Genomic DNA, 16,020 nt, shown 5'->3' with positions numbered 1-16,020 from the left:
TGTACTATTATGGTGACAATTCATTCACCAAAATAACAAAACAAATGCAGCTCAACAGAAATGACAGCAGGTGGGAACCCATCCGAAACCACCTCTGTGTGGTGGTAGGTAGTTGTTCTCTTATGGTGGTGTTCATTTGTTTCTGTTCAGACTCAACCAATTCAGGTACATATCATTCAGTAATGCTAAGGTTTGAGCTGATAAGCTGAAGATGGCCATAAATTCCTGTAGGAACATAAAACAATATAATTAATCAACATGCGTGTGATAAGTCGTGGTACTGGCCTGGCTACAGATTTGTCCTTTATAGATGGAGTTCAGGCTGTTTTGAATCTCAGATTATTGAAAAACTTTGATGTCCCTTCTCTTTTTTAGAGTGTGACAAAAGAGCGCAGTATGAGGCTCGTGGCTCAGCATAAAGATACCACCCAGCTCGCCCAGCAGATTCACCATGTGCTCAACTTTTGCCACTGGGCCATCACGTCTGGCAGCAGCACAGCGTTCCTCTACAGCAAGAGACCGGTACGTTTGTTCAAACCTCACACGTTCAACACTTTAAGGCTTTAAAAGGTACGTTCTGGTTAAAGACATCCTTATGAAATAGTCGTTTCTTGTTAGCTGATGACAGTAATGATTGTAGAGCAAGTGGAAAATAAAGTTGGTGGTGCAAGAAGATTCCTCAGAGTAAAAAAAAAAAAAAAAAATCTTCACCACTTTGAGAGTCTTGATTGTCGTCAGTATGACCTGTGTCATCGTTAGCAATCAGCTTTCAAGTCAATTTTCTACTGCAGCTGTTTGTTCTTTCTGCCACTTCTTTCTTTCCTTCTGTAATCAGCCGCCACATACTCTGAGCATCTGTTAAGGTCATTGTGGCGGTATACAAATATGAAGTCTTTCTCTCTGCTTGAAGCAGCGAGGAGCGGTGAAAGTGACCGCCTCGCGCAGTGTGCACTTTTATATTTTAATTGCTAAAATGCTTAAAGACAAAGTGGTAAAGTTGAGGAATTTGTTATCAGCATAAGAAAAGCGTTTAAGCTTTTGCATGATTGAGAATTTGTGTGTGTGTGTGTGTGTGTGTGTGTGTGTGTGTGTGTTAGGGGCTGATGGAGTAGTAGAAGGGTGGGATGGAGCTAAAGAATATGTGCAGCTCCACAGCAGTAGATTCAATTGGTTTGGATCGACTGCTTTATTTATTTTCCGCTCGTTTCATTCAATTAGTTTGGATAATTTAAATAAGAGAAAAAAGTGTGTGTTTGAGGTGGGACTGACGTATTGATTTATGCATATGGAAGTTAAACAACCAACCTTGGTAATGTTTCAAAAGAAGGACTCAGAATCTCTGACAATATTTCTCTGAAATCAATAAGCTTCATCACTTACAATATTCATGTGATGTGATATATTGTTTAACTATGTTTTCACTGTGCATGATTTGCATGTTTATTCCTTCCTTCCTTCCTTCTTTCCAAAAACCTGCATGTCTCCAGCCTAACTACTGAGACAGTGGATTCGGTCCCTTTGCCTTCTGGGTGCCTAATTGATAAACCTGTGTATTTTAGACTTATAAGGTCTAGTATGTGGTTCCAATGTCTTATTTACCCCTTATTGCTGCATCACTGGGTTTATCAGGCCTGTGAGATTGATACCAAGCAGTCTTCTTGGAGACAAGCTACTTTTAGTCAGGATCACACAGCTTACAAAAAGTTTGTATGTTGCATAGCTGTCACTAGCTATGAGTAAACTACCTGCCGAAAACAGAATATTCATGTTTCATATAAATAGTGAGGGGAACAGCCACGACTAACAGAACAATAATTTCTCTGCATACGTGTAGATCATGTTCCAGCTCCGCCAGCTCTTCAAGGCTAGGATGGAGCCCGCACCGCAGTCCAATGGGGTTGTGCGCTTCTTTTGTGACCCCACGTTCTGGGCCAAAAATGTGGTAAATCTAGGTAGGAGAAGCTTCTTCTCTCTCTCTTTCTCTCCAACGACGTTGAATTTGTTGATTGGGTCAACTTTTTGTGTTTTTGGACTGGTCAGACGTCACTGATTCAGGCTTTTGAGTGCTATTGTCCTGCATGAGGTCCTGCTCTGGTGGGAGGGGAAAACACCGAGGTGTACCTACTATAGTGCTTTTGGCTTTGTTTTCACCCAGCATTTAGCACACGGTCAAACTCAGCAGCTGTGATATCTCACATAAAAGCTCTTGTCATTTTTTTATTTTTTTTTATGCCAAGACTACAAAATTCTGATTTTTATTTATTTTATTTTTAACAGTTTTGTACATTGGTTTAGAAGCTGTTGTACTTGAATTATTTTTATTGGTAACTCGGGCACTTTTTTTAAGGCCCAGAGAATCACCCTGCATCCAGGAAAGTTTGACTTAAGAAAATCAGCAAGAGTTTTCAGTGTTTGATGAAGAGCGGCTGTTGTGGCCCCTCGACTCTCCAGATGTTGAACTGCTGGCTGTGACTCGTCTGGAGGGAGCGTTCACCTGTATTACCTGCTGCCAACAGCCCAGTTGTTGCCAGGCTACTGGCACAACAGCCCAGTTCACTCATTATGTTCCCGGATCCCTCGGTCACGCTACAGTACTCTGATGAAATTCCCAGTTTGTCACCTGATGTTTCACTTGATTTAATTTTTTTATTTTTCAACTTTATTTAATTTAATTTCCTTAATTGAGTTACACTGCAACAGTATCATTTCCCTTTTGGGGTTAATAAAATAATATTTAATTCAGTTGAGTTAAACGTACAGCGAAAGGCACACGGACAAAAGGAAACGACTAATTAAGTTTACCTGTCTGTAAAACAGCTTAGGGTTCAGTGTCTGTGGTCCCGAACTAGGATAATAAGATCAAACGGTCATTGTCATCAGTTGTTTTGGTTTACAATGGGCTGGAGGCTGCAGCTCTCGTGTTCAGTACAAATCAAGTACTTTTGATGGCAAAGGATTGGATCACCTTGTTTTAACTGTTTGAGATCTAATGTCTGAAAACCTAACAACATTTGGAGTGATATTTTTTCCCTCTATATGAATGGAATAAACATTTTAAAGTATCTGGTTTGACTAAAGCATGCAAACCTTTTTTTTTTTTTTTATAAACTCAGCTCACTGAAACGCATCTTATTGTAATCCCAGGTAATTTGGTAGTTGAGAAACCTCCTCCACCTGCACAGCCTCCCAATCCGATGGCAGGACCGGCCATTTCACCAGGTCACGGTCACCCCGGCAAACACCCGGGACAGATCAACCTGGCTCAGCTCCGGCTGCAGCACATGCAGCAGGCAGCCTACGCGCAGCAGAAGCAGCAGCATCAGCAGCAGCAACAGCAGATCCAGCAACAGATGCGCATCGCCTCCCAAATGTCCCAGCAGCATGCCAGACAGGCCGGCCCGCCCATGGTTCAGCAGGTACGGAAATAATTACAGTGATACAGTTGAGGACACGCTTTTAGACTAAACTCACACCCCACTAAGTTGGTAGGAGGATATTAGGAGATGCATTTAATGAGGCGGGGCTCCACAGTTCATCTCGTTTTCCTTTTCAGTTAATGCACACTGGTTCATGGAATCAGGAATTGAAAATCATTTCAGGGGTTTCTCAGAAAACAAAAATAAATCCTGCGTGATATTAATATCTTACAAAAAAAAAAACTGCCGAGAACTGGCAAAATTCAGATGCTGCTTCCATTTCATTGATTTCTATGAAGCAAGGGATTAGTACAGCACATGACCCTGTTTTAGCTATATATTCATTTTTCAATTCAAAAGGATTAACCACATCAATGTGTAACTGTTTTTTCAGTCAGGAATTGATGTTTTGTTTCAGATCTTTTGGTTACTTCATGTAGATTGATTAACTTTTGATCACCCTTCTAATTATTCTTTTGTTTATAATCACATGACTCTGCCGCACCCAGGTTATTCATTAACTGCTCAGGTTGTGCGTCACAAATGATTAATTTCTGTGAATTTCTTTTTTTTCTTCCTCAATCAGCCCCCAAGACTAATCAGTATGCAGCAGCTCCAGAGAGGACCCGGGGGTATGAACGGAGGACCCGGTCCCTCCATGTACCCCTCCTCCCACCACTTGCGTATTCCAGGTCCACCACAAAGCCGGACGTCCACAGCTCAGCCCAGACATAACGGGCAGCAGTATTCCTCGCTGATGCAGCCTCAGCTACAGAGACAGGTCTGTAGAAACGCACTAATATGCACTAGTAAAATGTTTACTACATCACCTGTAATTACACCGATTACACCAAAAATGTCAGTTCTGGTGTAATCGGTAGTGTATAGATACAGGAGGGAGGCTGAAACAGCCAGCTTAAGAAAACGGCATTTATTTATTTATGTGCCATCCTTGTCTGTGATGCATGTAATGATTCGGATATACCAACCAGTACAGAAACAGGGATTCATTTATCTCTCTTCTACCTGCAATAATCTGTAGGAATTCAGGAGCAGACGCTTCTAGTTTTTTTTATGCAACGTGAACGTTAAAACTGTCTTATTGATGCAGCATGTAATGCTGGATCTTATAACTGGCTGACGGGTATCTTTGTGCCAACGATTCCAGTGTTTCAGAATATGTGTTTATTATAATCTTCAAATAATGCTTTTGTCCAAAGTTTGTATAAAAGTGTGGATTTTGCTCACTAAAATACTTATTTTTGCTGACTAATCCCTTCACAAATCTTAGTCAAGTGCTCCCATATTTAAAATGAATGAAGTGAGTGAAACCTTGCTTTGTGTCTGCTAATAAACATTTATGAAAATAATGCATTATTGTTCTTCAAATTGCATTAAACTAATTTTACGGTCATTTTAGCCTCTGACTAGAATATCTGCAGGTCATCATTGTAATTAAAACATTAAATGTGCACAGAAATATTACCATAATTCATCCAGACTGCAGTGAGCTCAAAGAGCAAAATACTAACTCCAGACTCCAGTCCCTTAACCCTTCGTTTGTCTGTTTTGGGAGGATGTTTTATCTTACTTCATGCCAGATGTCACAGGGAATATTTTCTATAGTTGCAATTGTTTGTTTAATCACTCACAACAGACGTGCTCCGCTGAATTCCCTGAAAACACCTGGAAATTACACAAAATAGATTCTGAGCAAAGCTAAAATGAATCCCTGCAGTGGGGATAGTTAACTTTTGGGACAAGAGTGGAGCTCTCAGCAGTGACCGGAGGTAGACGTGAGTTTTAGCATTTAAAATCACATGTAAAATAGTTTTGTGTATTTATAGTTTTAGATTGAGCATTTTCCAAACAAAAAAATGCTGCCCAGCTCATTTGACTTTCAGTCTCAGTCTGATTGTAGCAGGGTTTTTGTTTCCACTGGTAACTGTTTCCCATGAATATACATGTTATGCAGATTTAAGTTACTATCCTTGGATGCATAATTGCCCATCTATATTTAAAATACAAGCCGCTGAAGTGGTTGTTTTCAGGGAAAGATGCAAATGACACAGGTCACCATCGCGGATGTACATGTGAAGCTGACGTTTGCTTGATGCAATGCAGTATGGAGGGAAAAAAAGAAAGAAATGTACGTTTATTACCTGCATGTTAGACTAGGCAAGAGAGACATCCACTATATCCAGCCCCTTTTTCTTTGTGTCCAGATGTCTATAGAATCTGAGATGAGCCACCAAAGGTTTCGTTTCTTACTGCAATCAGGGGTTTGGCACTTTTTTCCTTCTTTGTCATTTATGTGGCTTGTGCAGCATGTTTGCTCACTCAACTGCATGATAATTGAAACCATGCTGTTTCCATTACACAGATTTTATTTTTGAAATTCATTTAGTGACCTCTTTGTTTCTGTCCTCCTCTCTCCCTCCCTTTTTTCTCCTCTTTCTTGTCCTCACCCTTGTCTTTCACTCTTGGCATGTCCTTCGGTTCCTCCTCTCTTTTGCTGTGTAGCATTCCAACCCAGGACACGCGGGCCCTTTTCCAGTGGCATCCCTGCATAATGCCAATCCCACGAGTCCGACCAGTGCCAGTATGGCCGGGGCCCATTCTCACCGCGGCCCTGCCAGCCCCATAATTGGTCCCATTGAGCTCATTCCCTCCGTCACCAATCCTGAGAACCTTCCCTGCCTACCTGAGATCCCGCCCATTCAGGTAACAGCACAATATTACACTTAAGGAATAAAGAGAGAGAAATATCCACGAGAATGATGAACTGGTGTGTTCACTGACAGCAGAGTCTTGTGTAAAGCAATCAGATTTGAGATAATGTGCAAAAAAAGAAGAAAAAAAATATCTCGACTTGTTGTTATTATTGGATAATTTGTCTTTCCAACAAATAAGTCAATTAAAAACGTTAATAGAAGGCACATGGGTTGGCTTTTTACAATTACCATGACGTGAAAGACTGAAAATCTACACCAGCATCTTGTGTGACGTGTTTTTCTGGTGATACTTTGCTCATCACAATGGTGGTGTTGTTTTTTTCTCCAAATTATCAGCTGGAAGACGCTGGTTCCAGCAACCTCGGTCACCTTCTTACTCGTTACATCACAGCCAGCACACAGCATCATCTTGGTACAGTGGACATGAACCCGTCGCCGGGATTGTCCACACTCTCTCCTGGTTCATCAGGTACCTTATTATTATTATTATTGTCAAAACTTTAGCCACAGTTCATGGAACTCCTGATTTGTTAGGACTAAAAATCATTTCATGATAAAAATACATATCAGTGTCTGTTTTGAAGTGTTGTGCGACTGGACCTTGTGAGGAGCCTCTTATCATAGCCTTTTTGTGTCCTTGACGTCTGCATACGAGTCAAACAGCTTTCATGTTCCTCGCTCGCATGTAGCTGTCCATTAACTTTGATTGGCGTGACATTTTGCCAAGCTCAACTGTGGTCGCCATGTGCCTCAGCTGCAGGGTTTCTGTAGTCAAAAGCTCAACTCGCGCCTCAACTCAAGCAATCAAACTGCGACTACACATCTAGGGATGGATGAAACCGTAAATGGAGGCGGGGCGGTTTCCAAAGCACGTGAAGGACATGTTGGTGGCTACAAAAGTCCAGGAAAGAAGTCATAAAAAATGTGGAACCAAAATGAGAAATAAGAGACTGGATTATTATGAGAAGTAATCAGCCAAAGCAACATGGTGGTGTTTGGATAAGCTGAAGGCTTTTATACAGGGGTAGGCAACCCTGGTCCTTGTTTTAGAGGTTTCTCTGCTTCATCACACCCTGATACAAATAACTGTCATTAACGGATTTGTTCAGACCTTGATGACAAGCTGATGATGACTTTTAATTTCAATCAGGTGTGTTAGGAGTTAATTATAACATGCAGGACTGATCCTCAGGGGAGGAAACCCTGATCCTCAGGTGGCACCAGAGGATCAGATCAGGGTTTCCTCCCCCTGCTTGATGGTTCAGGTCATGCCCCGCTGATCCTAACCGTCCACTCCGCATAGGCACCAGTGGGTTTTCAATTGTTGTTTTCCGTGTCGGATACAGCCGAGTGGTTCATGGATTACTCATCTCGAGTCATTTGTGCAGTTTACAAATGGACGGGTGCAAATACTTGAGTCAGCACGATCGTTTAACACGGTCCCTAAAACAAAGGTATGTCAGGTCAAACATGCCTCTCATTTAAGCTTAAGCTTTCGTTTTCAAGTTTTGCACAAAGTTTTTTTATTTATTCATTTATTTATTTATTTGCACAGTGATAACGCAATAATTCTTTTTTATCATACAAGGACAAATAATTTGTGCAGGAGAGGAAAAGAAGCCCGAAGGGCTTATAAAAAATCCTCCCCTCAATACAAAATCACCAAAACAAAACAGTCAATAGCAAAAGAATAGAAAAGAAAAGGTAAAAGAAACAAAGAAAAATACAATAAGTACACAAACAAAAATATCCATGAAATGGCAATTTCATTTCAGTAAAGTTACTGCATAAACTTAATCTGCACACGAAGGAAGAAGTTGAACATGTAGCTACTAGCACGGCGGATTTCCCAAGAGTTGAAGGCAGCGTGACGACTTTGTGTCGAACCCTGTAGTGAGAAGTCTCCGTTTGTCTGCAGGTCTGTCCAACGCCCACACACCAGCACGTCCCTCCAGCACATCCAGCACGGGCAGCAGAGGAAGGTGAGTCTTTAAAATCAGTCCTTTTCAATGATTTTAAAATGTAAAATATTTATACTGTATATACATTTTGGCCGTTGTTAAATGTGGGACATGTTTTGTTAGAAAATTTGGTCTTAAGATTTTGTTTTTCTTTGCCGTGCGGAGGAAAAATGATTTAACTTCATCAGGATGTTAAATCATTTATTTATTTATTTTATTTGCAAATTTATGTTAATTATTTAACTTCTTTAGAAAGTTATAGTTGGGGGCGGGCTGCTCTTACACAGTTGGTAGACCATCGCTCCAAAGTAAACAAGACTTATCCCGAAAAGACGTGGACACAGCTTAAAAGTAATTAGTTACACTACATAAACAACCCGGAGTTGAAACAACCCCAGTTATATTATTAGATGTTGAGTGTGAATGTTGTTGGCAAAAATAATATGAATTGAAGAACTTGTAAGTTCCAACCAAATTAGTTTGCAGTAAAACAGTAATTTTTCGCACTTAAAGCAGGAATGTCTGTTTGAAGCCTTTGACAACTGAAAAATGTGATTCCATTTAAGTGAGGGAGTAGAGGGTCCCGAAGGACTAACACGGGTCATTTTAACTGTATCCATACAAAAAGGATATAAAAAGCATCTCCCTAAAAATGATCGACTGACAGAGAGGTCATTCATAAGAGGTCTAATGATATAACTAGCTGGTTTTACGTAATATTTGAATATTGGGAACAGTGAGAAAACTGTTTGTATTTGATTATGTCGACATGGCTTTCCAGTCACACTTCTATGGCTTACTGTTAATGATGAAATATACAAGTTAATGATAAAATATACAAGTTCTAAGTAGTTATCAGTTGTCACTCAAAACTGTTGAGTCACATAACACCTAATAGTAACTCTAAAGTTGTTTATACTCCAGAAAGTTCCTTTTTTAGATGTTTCTTTAGTTGACCTTTCAGACGAGTTCACTCATGCCATTAGGCGCTGGCGTTCCCCGCCAGCACGAGGAGAAAGGAGGGAAAAATAATTGACATCAAACCAAAATCTATTTGCTGTGCATCAGAGGTGGTTGGGTTTTCTAAACTCCTTTGCTTGGTGCATTCTGGGATACCAGGTGTGGGTGTGTGGAAAAGGCCGGACACTCATTAACATGGCGAATGAAAACGCGCGCATGACCAAAAAAAGAATGCTCAAGGTTACGTTGTCAGTTCAGACAATCAAGAAGAAACCGGCAGAATTGGGGAACAAAGTTGTATCAACTGTTGAAGCCAATATCAGTTCCTGTCCTGAAAGAGGAACATGCGGTGAAAGGGGTTATAAGCCAGATAACCACCTCGTTTGTCAACATTTGAAGCGCTTGCGTTACGGTTCAGGCTGCAGCCAGAACTGGAACATTAACATTTATTGACGATTTCACGGCCGAACAAAGCAACAAGTGTGACTGGGAATGTATGCAAGGGGTTTACTGTGTTTGTTCATTCAAAATGAATCAGACCTCACTGGGAGCATTTCAAGACGAACATAAATGCTCCTCCGAAACACTCGCCTGCCTTTCATGTTGATGTTGATGTTCATGTTTCATGTTGAAGATGGAGAATATTTCAACTGTGAGAATCTGTTGGATTTCACTTTTTTTTTTTTTTGCACATTTGCATTTGGATTCTCTGTCAAATATCCATATCTTTAATTTCAGGAGCAAAATGCACATTAAATAAAATACTGCATAGTCCTTTTCATGTGTTGGATTATATTTAATTATATATTTAACTATATTTGTAATTTAATTCATGTAAAATCCATGTTGACGCCTGCATCTTCATGCAATCAGGACTTGTTCACAGTGGTGGACAGTAACGGAGTAAATTTACTTGAGTACTGTACTTAAGTACATATCCAGAGGATTTGTACTTTACTTGAGTATTAGATTTCTTTGGTACTTATTACTCTTACTTGAATACATTTCCAAGAAAAATATTTTTACTTTTACTCGAGTAAATTTCTAGGAAGGCTGAAAAGTACTCGTTACTTTCAGGTCTGCTCTTTTTTCTTCTTCCCTAAAATCCTATTGGACACAAGCTGTTTTTGTCAAAGGAGGAGACCTATCACAGTGCACGCTCTCCACTGGGATGTACGTAAAGCGGAAATACGTCAAGCCTCCTCAAAACGATATCGCCAAAGTAGCCTGAGTTTGTCAAGACAGAGCCGCAACAATTAATTTAGAAAAAATATAGTAATTTACTGCTGTGGAAAATAAGAAATTTACTCTTACTCTTACTTTTACTTAAAGTAAATTTAAAAGCATTTACTTTTGGATACTTAAGTAAATTTAAAAGCATTTACTTTTGAATACTTAAGTACCTTTTTAAAAGCAGGTACTTTCCTACTCTTACTCGAGTAATATTTTGACTGAGCTACTTTTACTTGTAACGGAGTAAATTTTGACCAGTAGTATTTGTACTCTTACTCAAGTACTGGGGTCGAGTACTCTGTCCACCTCTGCTTGTTCATGGTTTGGTTTTGTCTGTTTTTTTTTTTTTCAGCTGTAGCTCAGCAGGGAGGGCGGGGCCAGGGGGCGGGGCTAATGCAGACCAGGTTAGAGTGAAGAAGGAGCCTGGCACAGAGGACAGCTACAGCTGTCCAGGTTCTTCTTTGAAGACAGAGCGGGGGAAAGATGCTGGAAGGAGTGCCTGCATGGTAAAAACACCTTTTTCTCATTTTGAAATAACCTACAAGATTTCAGTGTGATTTTGACGTTTTAAAATGTGTGTCTCAGATGAGCAGTCCGGAGAACAGCCCGCTAGGACTCGGATCAGGCCAGGATTCTCTGAAGACACTGGGAGATCGCATCAAAACGGAGCCAGACTCTGAGATGCTGTGCGCAGGGCTAAATGGCACCGGTGCCATCGCGTCATGTTCCGCTGCTACCACTACGACCTCCACTACCTCATCATCCGCCGACAACAGCAGCAGCAAGTTAGACTGTCCTGTCACCAACGGAAAGAGGACAGAGAACAAAGGGAGCGGAGCGTCTGAAGCGACGGGGAGTCTGGGTGGGAAAGAGGACGACCCCAACGAAGACTGGTGTGCCGTTTGTATCAACGGCGGAGACCTGCTGTGCTGTGACCACTGTCCCAAGGTGTTCCACATGAAATGCCATGTACCCACCATAAGGATCTTCCCAAAGTAAGTGACGAGCTGAGCTTTCTTTCCTCTGTCCCGACGTAGAAATGGGATCAGAGCGCCAGTCGAGACCTTTTGCCGTTTTAATTTAATTACTTGTGTTTTCCCAGGGGGGACTTCCTCTGCACGTTTTGCCGGAGTATAAGCTCCCCCGAAATAGACTACTGTGAAGACAGCAAGAAAATAAAAGCGGAGCAGAGCCTGAGTCCCCAAGACCAAAGGGTCAGTACAGCCGCCACATCCTCGGAGCGACTGCTCACGATTAGTGCCACTAATCTGATTTTCCCTCCCTTTGCAGAGATGTGAACGCCTCCTGTTGTACATCTACTGTCATGAGCTCAGCATGGGCTTTAGGGAACCCGTTCCCAGCTCTGTAAGTACTTCCACATGACACACGCCTCATTTATCCTTTAACTGAATATGATTGCTTGGGAACATTAATAGATATTATGTCATTAATGAGCATGGGATGGTATCACTTCCATCAAGTAGATAATTTATTCACAGTATCACTGAAATTCTTTCTGTGGAAAAATTTGAATATATTCCTTCTCTATTTATATCAGTTTAAGATTTTGGGTTACATTTGATGTTTCTGCATGTCCCAACTATTATGAAAATTACTAAGAAAAGGAATAAAAGTGGTGTCCAGTAGATATGCTCTGCATAGATGATTAAATTAACCCAACTAGTTCACCAAGGGAGCCAGAAGTATATTTTTTGCCCTGCTCACATTTTTGGGGCTTCACCACATAAGCATCCACTTACAGGAAACAGGTGGTTGTGTATTTGACAGCTAATAATTAAAAATATATATATATATATATATATTTTTTTTGTGACTGATAATCTTCAAACAAAGTCATGAAACGGATAAATCCGCAAGTTTCACAGCAGTTATGTTTTTAGGTGCTAGTTCAAGTAGTTGCATCTAATCAAACCCAGTTTTATTTATTTTTTAATGTATATTTTTAAGTTTTATGTTAAATTGCATTCCAAAATTAGACTTGGTGTTTTATAATGACAAATTTGTAATAAATCCACAAAACTGTCACACAAATGCCACACTCAGCTTTTAACTGGTGCTGTTCAAGGATGATGAACGTTGGATAGTTTGACTGACTACTCAATTCTTTATGGGTTGTTTTTTTTTTTTTTTTTTTTTTTTTTTTTTGTACAAATCAGTGAGAAAGAGCTGTTCAAATATAACTTTTCAGCTTTTTTGTGATTTCTGTCCCATGATTTGAAGTCAGGCATCAGATAAAAACAAACATTGACTATTTTTAGTAATTCATGTGCCAAAATAACCAAACGTAAATCCCTAAAGGTGTGTGAATGTCTTTCCAAAACCATAACTTCTGCTCTACCTCACATTAAAGCAGTAAAAAAAATGTTTTTGACATGCCCTACTTTCCTTCGACCCAGGTACCCAACTACTACAAGATTATTAAGCAGCCCATGGACCTGAAGAAAGCAAAGAAGAAGCTCCAGTTACACAGCCCCTACTACTACAAGTCCATCCAGGATTTCGTGTCTGACATACGCCTTATCTTCAAAAACTGTGCAGAGTACAATGAGGTGAGCAGCATGAGTTTTCCGCCTGCTTTGAGGGAGTGGCGTCTGTGTATGTGTGCATGCGGACACGGTTAGACATTTTTAATTACCAAAAACTAATTAAGACCCTTATTTCATTTACTCGACCCGTTTTCAAGATGAAACAATAACAGGCAAACCATATAAACAACGACCCCCAGAACGTTGATACTGTAACTAAAAACAGAATGCAATGATTTGAAAACCTCAGTATAATAATATATATGTAGGTGTCTGACTGCAGCAGCACGTCCCAAAAAAGTTGGGACAGGATTCCTGATGTACTAGCTGCCCTTTCCATAGACATGAAAGCTCCTTCAAACCACCAAAGACTTGAATGTTGGGCTGATAGAAAGCTGGACAGTCCCTTTGCTCTTTAATCTTTAGGTTATGACGTCCACAGTTGCAGAAAAGACTTTCAAAGTCAGTTTCATCTTCACTTTTTGAAATATGCCATCGTGGTGGAAGATGGAGGCCTCTCTGGATACTGTTCACATATTACTGCTTCTTTGTACGCTCGACCTTTAACCTGCATCTGTGGATGATGCGTCAGACTGTTTTCTGGATGTGTTCCTGAGTCTGAAGTGACTTCGGTGAAAGAATCATGTCTGGTTTTACCGCAGTGCGTCTGAGGAACAAACATCCAGTAGGGATTTCTGTCCTTGACCCATGTACACAGAGATTTCTTCATATTCTCCGAATCTTTTCATAACATTATCTTGTAGATGATGAGATCCTCAGTCTGTGCAGGTTTATGCTGAGGATCATTATTCTGACATTGTTTGACACGTTTTACAAACGGGTTCTGCAGATTGGTGAACTTGAGAGAAGCTGCCTCTTTTTATAGTAGTCTCTTGCATCATGAAACTGTACTGGAGATCTCCTCTTTCATGCATTCTGTGCATTCTCAATGGTCACAAACTTTACCGGCGCTCCACAGTTTGAAGGATGTCTCTGTCTTTCTCGTGTTCGTTGTCCACGGCCACCAAGTCCCTGATGTCTCTCGTCACCGACTGGTTGCTGCTGAATAAATGCTTATGTAAGTTTTGGTGGGAAGAACAAAACTTTGAAGAATAACTGCACCCGTTAAAAGTGAGGCCAGCAGACCGTCGGCGCAGATTTTACTGGGTTTTACTTGGTTTTGGCTGCGGGAGGAGGTCACCCGCTTGGCTGCAGGAGGAGGTTGCTAAGCAGGCCAGTACCTTGAGTCGAGGGATAAAGTTCATAATGCAGCCAGTCCAGTCGGCCTCTGCGCCTCCGATCGTTCTGATCCCAAAGCTGGAGAGATTTAAAAAAAGAATTCTGCACGTCTCCATCATGCTTGTCACTTGGACTTTGTCCCTTTTGCTGCATTTATAACAAGCAGTCTCTCATTGCCGGCGATGTGCCGACTGATTTCATCTTCTATGCTGAGTTTTCAGCCATCTTCAAGCCCCGTTACACCTTCGCTTCTGCTTTCATGAATTTCACAAAACGAGATGATGAGCTGGCTGCATGAGTAAAGCTTTTGATGCTCATTTTATTTCCAGTCAGGTCATTGACCTGTTGCCATTTAACCTGATTAGTTACAAGATGTTCCTCCAAATGTTGACCATGAGAACCGCAAACATTTCCATCCTTTAGGTGCCCATGTCCCAAAGTTTCATCTGCTGCCTTCACATTCAAAGGAGATCATATTTTCATCAGATCACAAGCATTCTGTTTTGATTTACACTTTGCAGATTGGGTTGTAGATATATTGTTACCGTAACCACATTTGTCTAACCTAGCTTTGAAGATGGTGTATCAGAAAATGAAGATAACAGTGGTGGTTCTAAACACCCGTGTGCTTGTGGTTTCGTACTAACGCCGATGGAGGTTAAAAGTGTCACTGTCTTGTCGTGAGACTAACCGCAGGAACTCTGAACCCTCTTAACACTGAAAACAACTTTGTGTCGTCATGATGGAGGGGGTCACTTCCAATTCTCAGTGAATAATTAACACAGCCTTAAACCTTTTCTCCTTTGAGGGATTGATATATTTTGAAGTTTGATGTTTTTGTTCTTTCTGGCACTGACACTTCTCACAATCTCTTCAGATATGTGCTGAGGGATTCACAAAAACAGTACTGGATATTCTGATGGGGGATTTTTTTCTTTTTAATTCCCAGCAACATAAGGAAGTTCTTTCTGTGAATAATTTCTGAAACTGAAACCACAGTGATGTTTGCAGTCAGTGACTGAAGGCTCTTCCAGCAAAGCTGTTTTATTCTAAAGTTACCTAAATTAACAGCAAGTAAAGTCCTCATTTTATGCACCAAGATGCGAATTCCCACTAATGGCAACACATTTATAGTGTAGAATAGATTTAATCCTTTTTTTTAATATAAATTAATAAAACCTGGACTACACTGAAAACTAAAAGACGAGCTGTTATCTGGACTCTGCATTTAAAGACAAAGAAATGTCCTGATGCAATAATACCTGCTAAATGCAGCTCTCAAACTAAGAGCTGCTTATCTGCGGGAAGCCTTTGATAACGTTAATGACATTTTCTGAGAATACTTGATTCAAGAATAAACTATTTTCAGCTGCAGTAACATGATTGAGTCAGTTCTCGTTCATCTTATGCCTAAAGACAATATACACTGGAGACCCTTTTTAGAAAAATGCTTTTTAAGGATAAGCAAAGCTTTAAAAAGCATGAAAAGGTTTATAAGAGCTAAAGCTTTTCAAAATGAAAAGAAAGTGTTGTGTGGGAAATCACTGTGCTGCTGAAAGTCTATATCACCTGTGTAACTTGTACTTGCTGTTTAACTTCTGACTTTAATGACCTGGTGATTTTTAAGCAAATCAAAAAAACACAAAAACAAATCCTAGATGTTATTGAATCTGCTTGTGCTGTGAACTCTTCTCTTCCCCCTTGCTGCTTGATTGTCTTTGTTGTAATATTATTGCCCCTTTTTAGATGTCTCGAATAATCCAGGTTTATGATGAGGAGAAAGAGATTAATCCGCAGGTAAGTAGTTTAAAGAAAGAGCTCAGATGTCCTGTCACCTCCCACTGAAGCTCCAAGAAATGTTTCTTCTCTTCTTAGTCTGAAGTATTAATGAGAAACAAACGCAGGCTGGATGGGGGAGGTGGAGCGGAGC

At 40.4% G+C, this 16,020-nt stretch overlaps 1 protein-coding gene across 3 annotated transcripts in view; it reads left to right on the top strand.

Moving 5' to 3' along the window:
- trim33 (tripartite motif containing 33) overlaps positions 1–16,020 on the top strand; it is a 36,048-nt gene that overhangs the window by 17,369 nt on the left and 2,659 nt on the right. Inside the window, exons 7-20 of one of the 3 annotated variants that reach the window (XM_061736634.1) lie at positions 376–522; positions 1,835–1,952; positions 3,145–3,416; positions 4,003–4,197; positions 5,642–5,698; positions 5,940–6,140; positions 6,488–6,620; positions 8,070–8,133; positions 10,658–10,811; positions 10,891–11,300; positions 11,408–11,519; positions 11,596–11,670; positions 12,723–12,875; positions 15,837–15,887. In XM_061736634.1, the coding sequence (XP_061592618.1) occupies positions 376–522; positions 1,835–1,952; positions 3,145–3,416; positions 4,003–4,197; positions 5,642–5,698; positions 5,940–6,140; positions 6,488–6,620; positions 8,070–8,133; positions 10,658–10,811; positions 10,891–11,300; positions 11,408–11,519; positions 11,596–11,670; positions 12,723–12,875; positions 15,837–15,887 (2,142 nt within the window). The remainder of the gene's footprint in view (positions 1–375; positions 523–1,834; positions 1,953–3,144; positions 3,417–4,002; positions 4,198–5,641; positions 5,699–5,939; positions 6,141–6,487; positions 6,621–8,069; positions 8,134–10,657; positions 10,812–10,890; positions 11,301–11,407; positions 11,520–11,595; positions 11,671–12,722; positions 12,876–15,836; positions 15,888–16,020) is intronic. The other 2 variants (XM_061736635.1, XM_061736636.1) reach the window with 2 other exon arrangements.

Source organism: Cololabis saira, chromosome 12 (assembly GCF_033807715.1).
Source record: "Cololabis saira isolate AMF1-May2022 chromosome 12, fColSai1.1, whole genome shotgun sequence".
Classification (NCBI taxonomy): Eukaryota; Metazoa; Chordata; class Actinopteri; order Beloniformes; family Belonidae; genus Cololabis; species Cololabis saira.
Note: the sequence above shows the minus strand (reverse complement) of the source record. Positions and strands in the feature narration are given on the sequence as shown.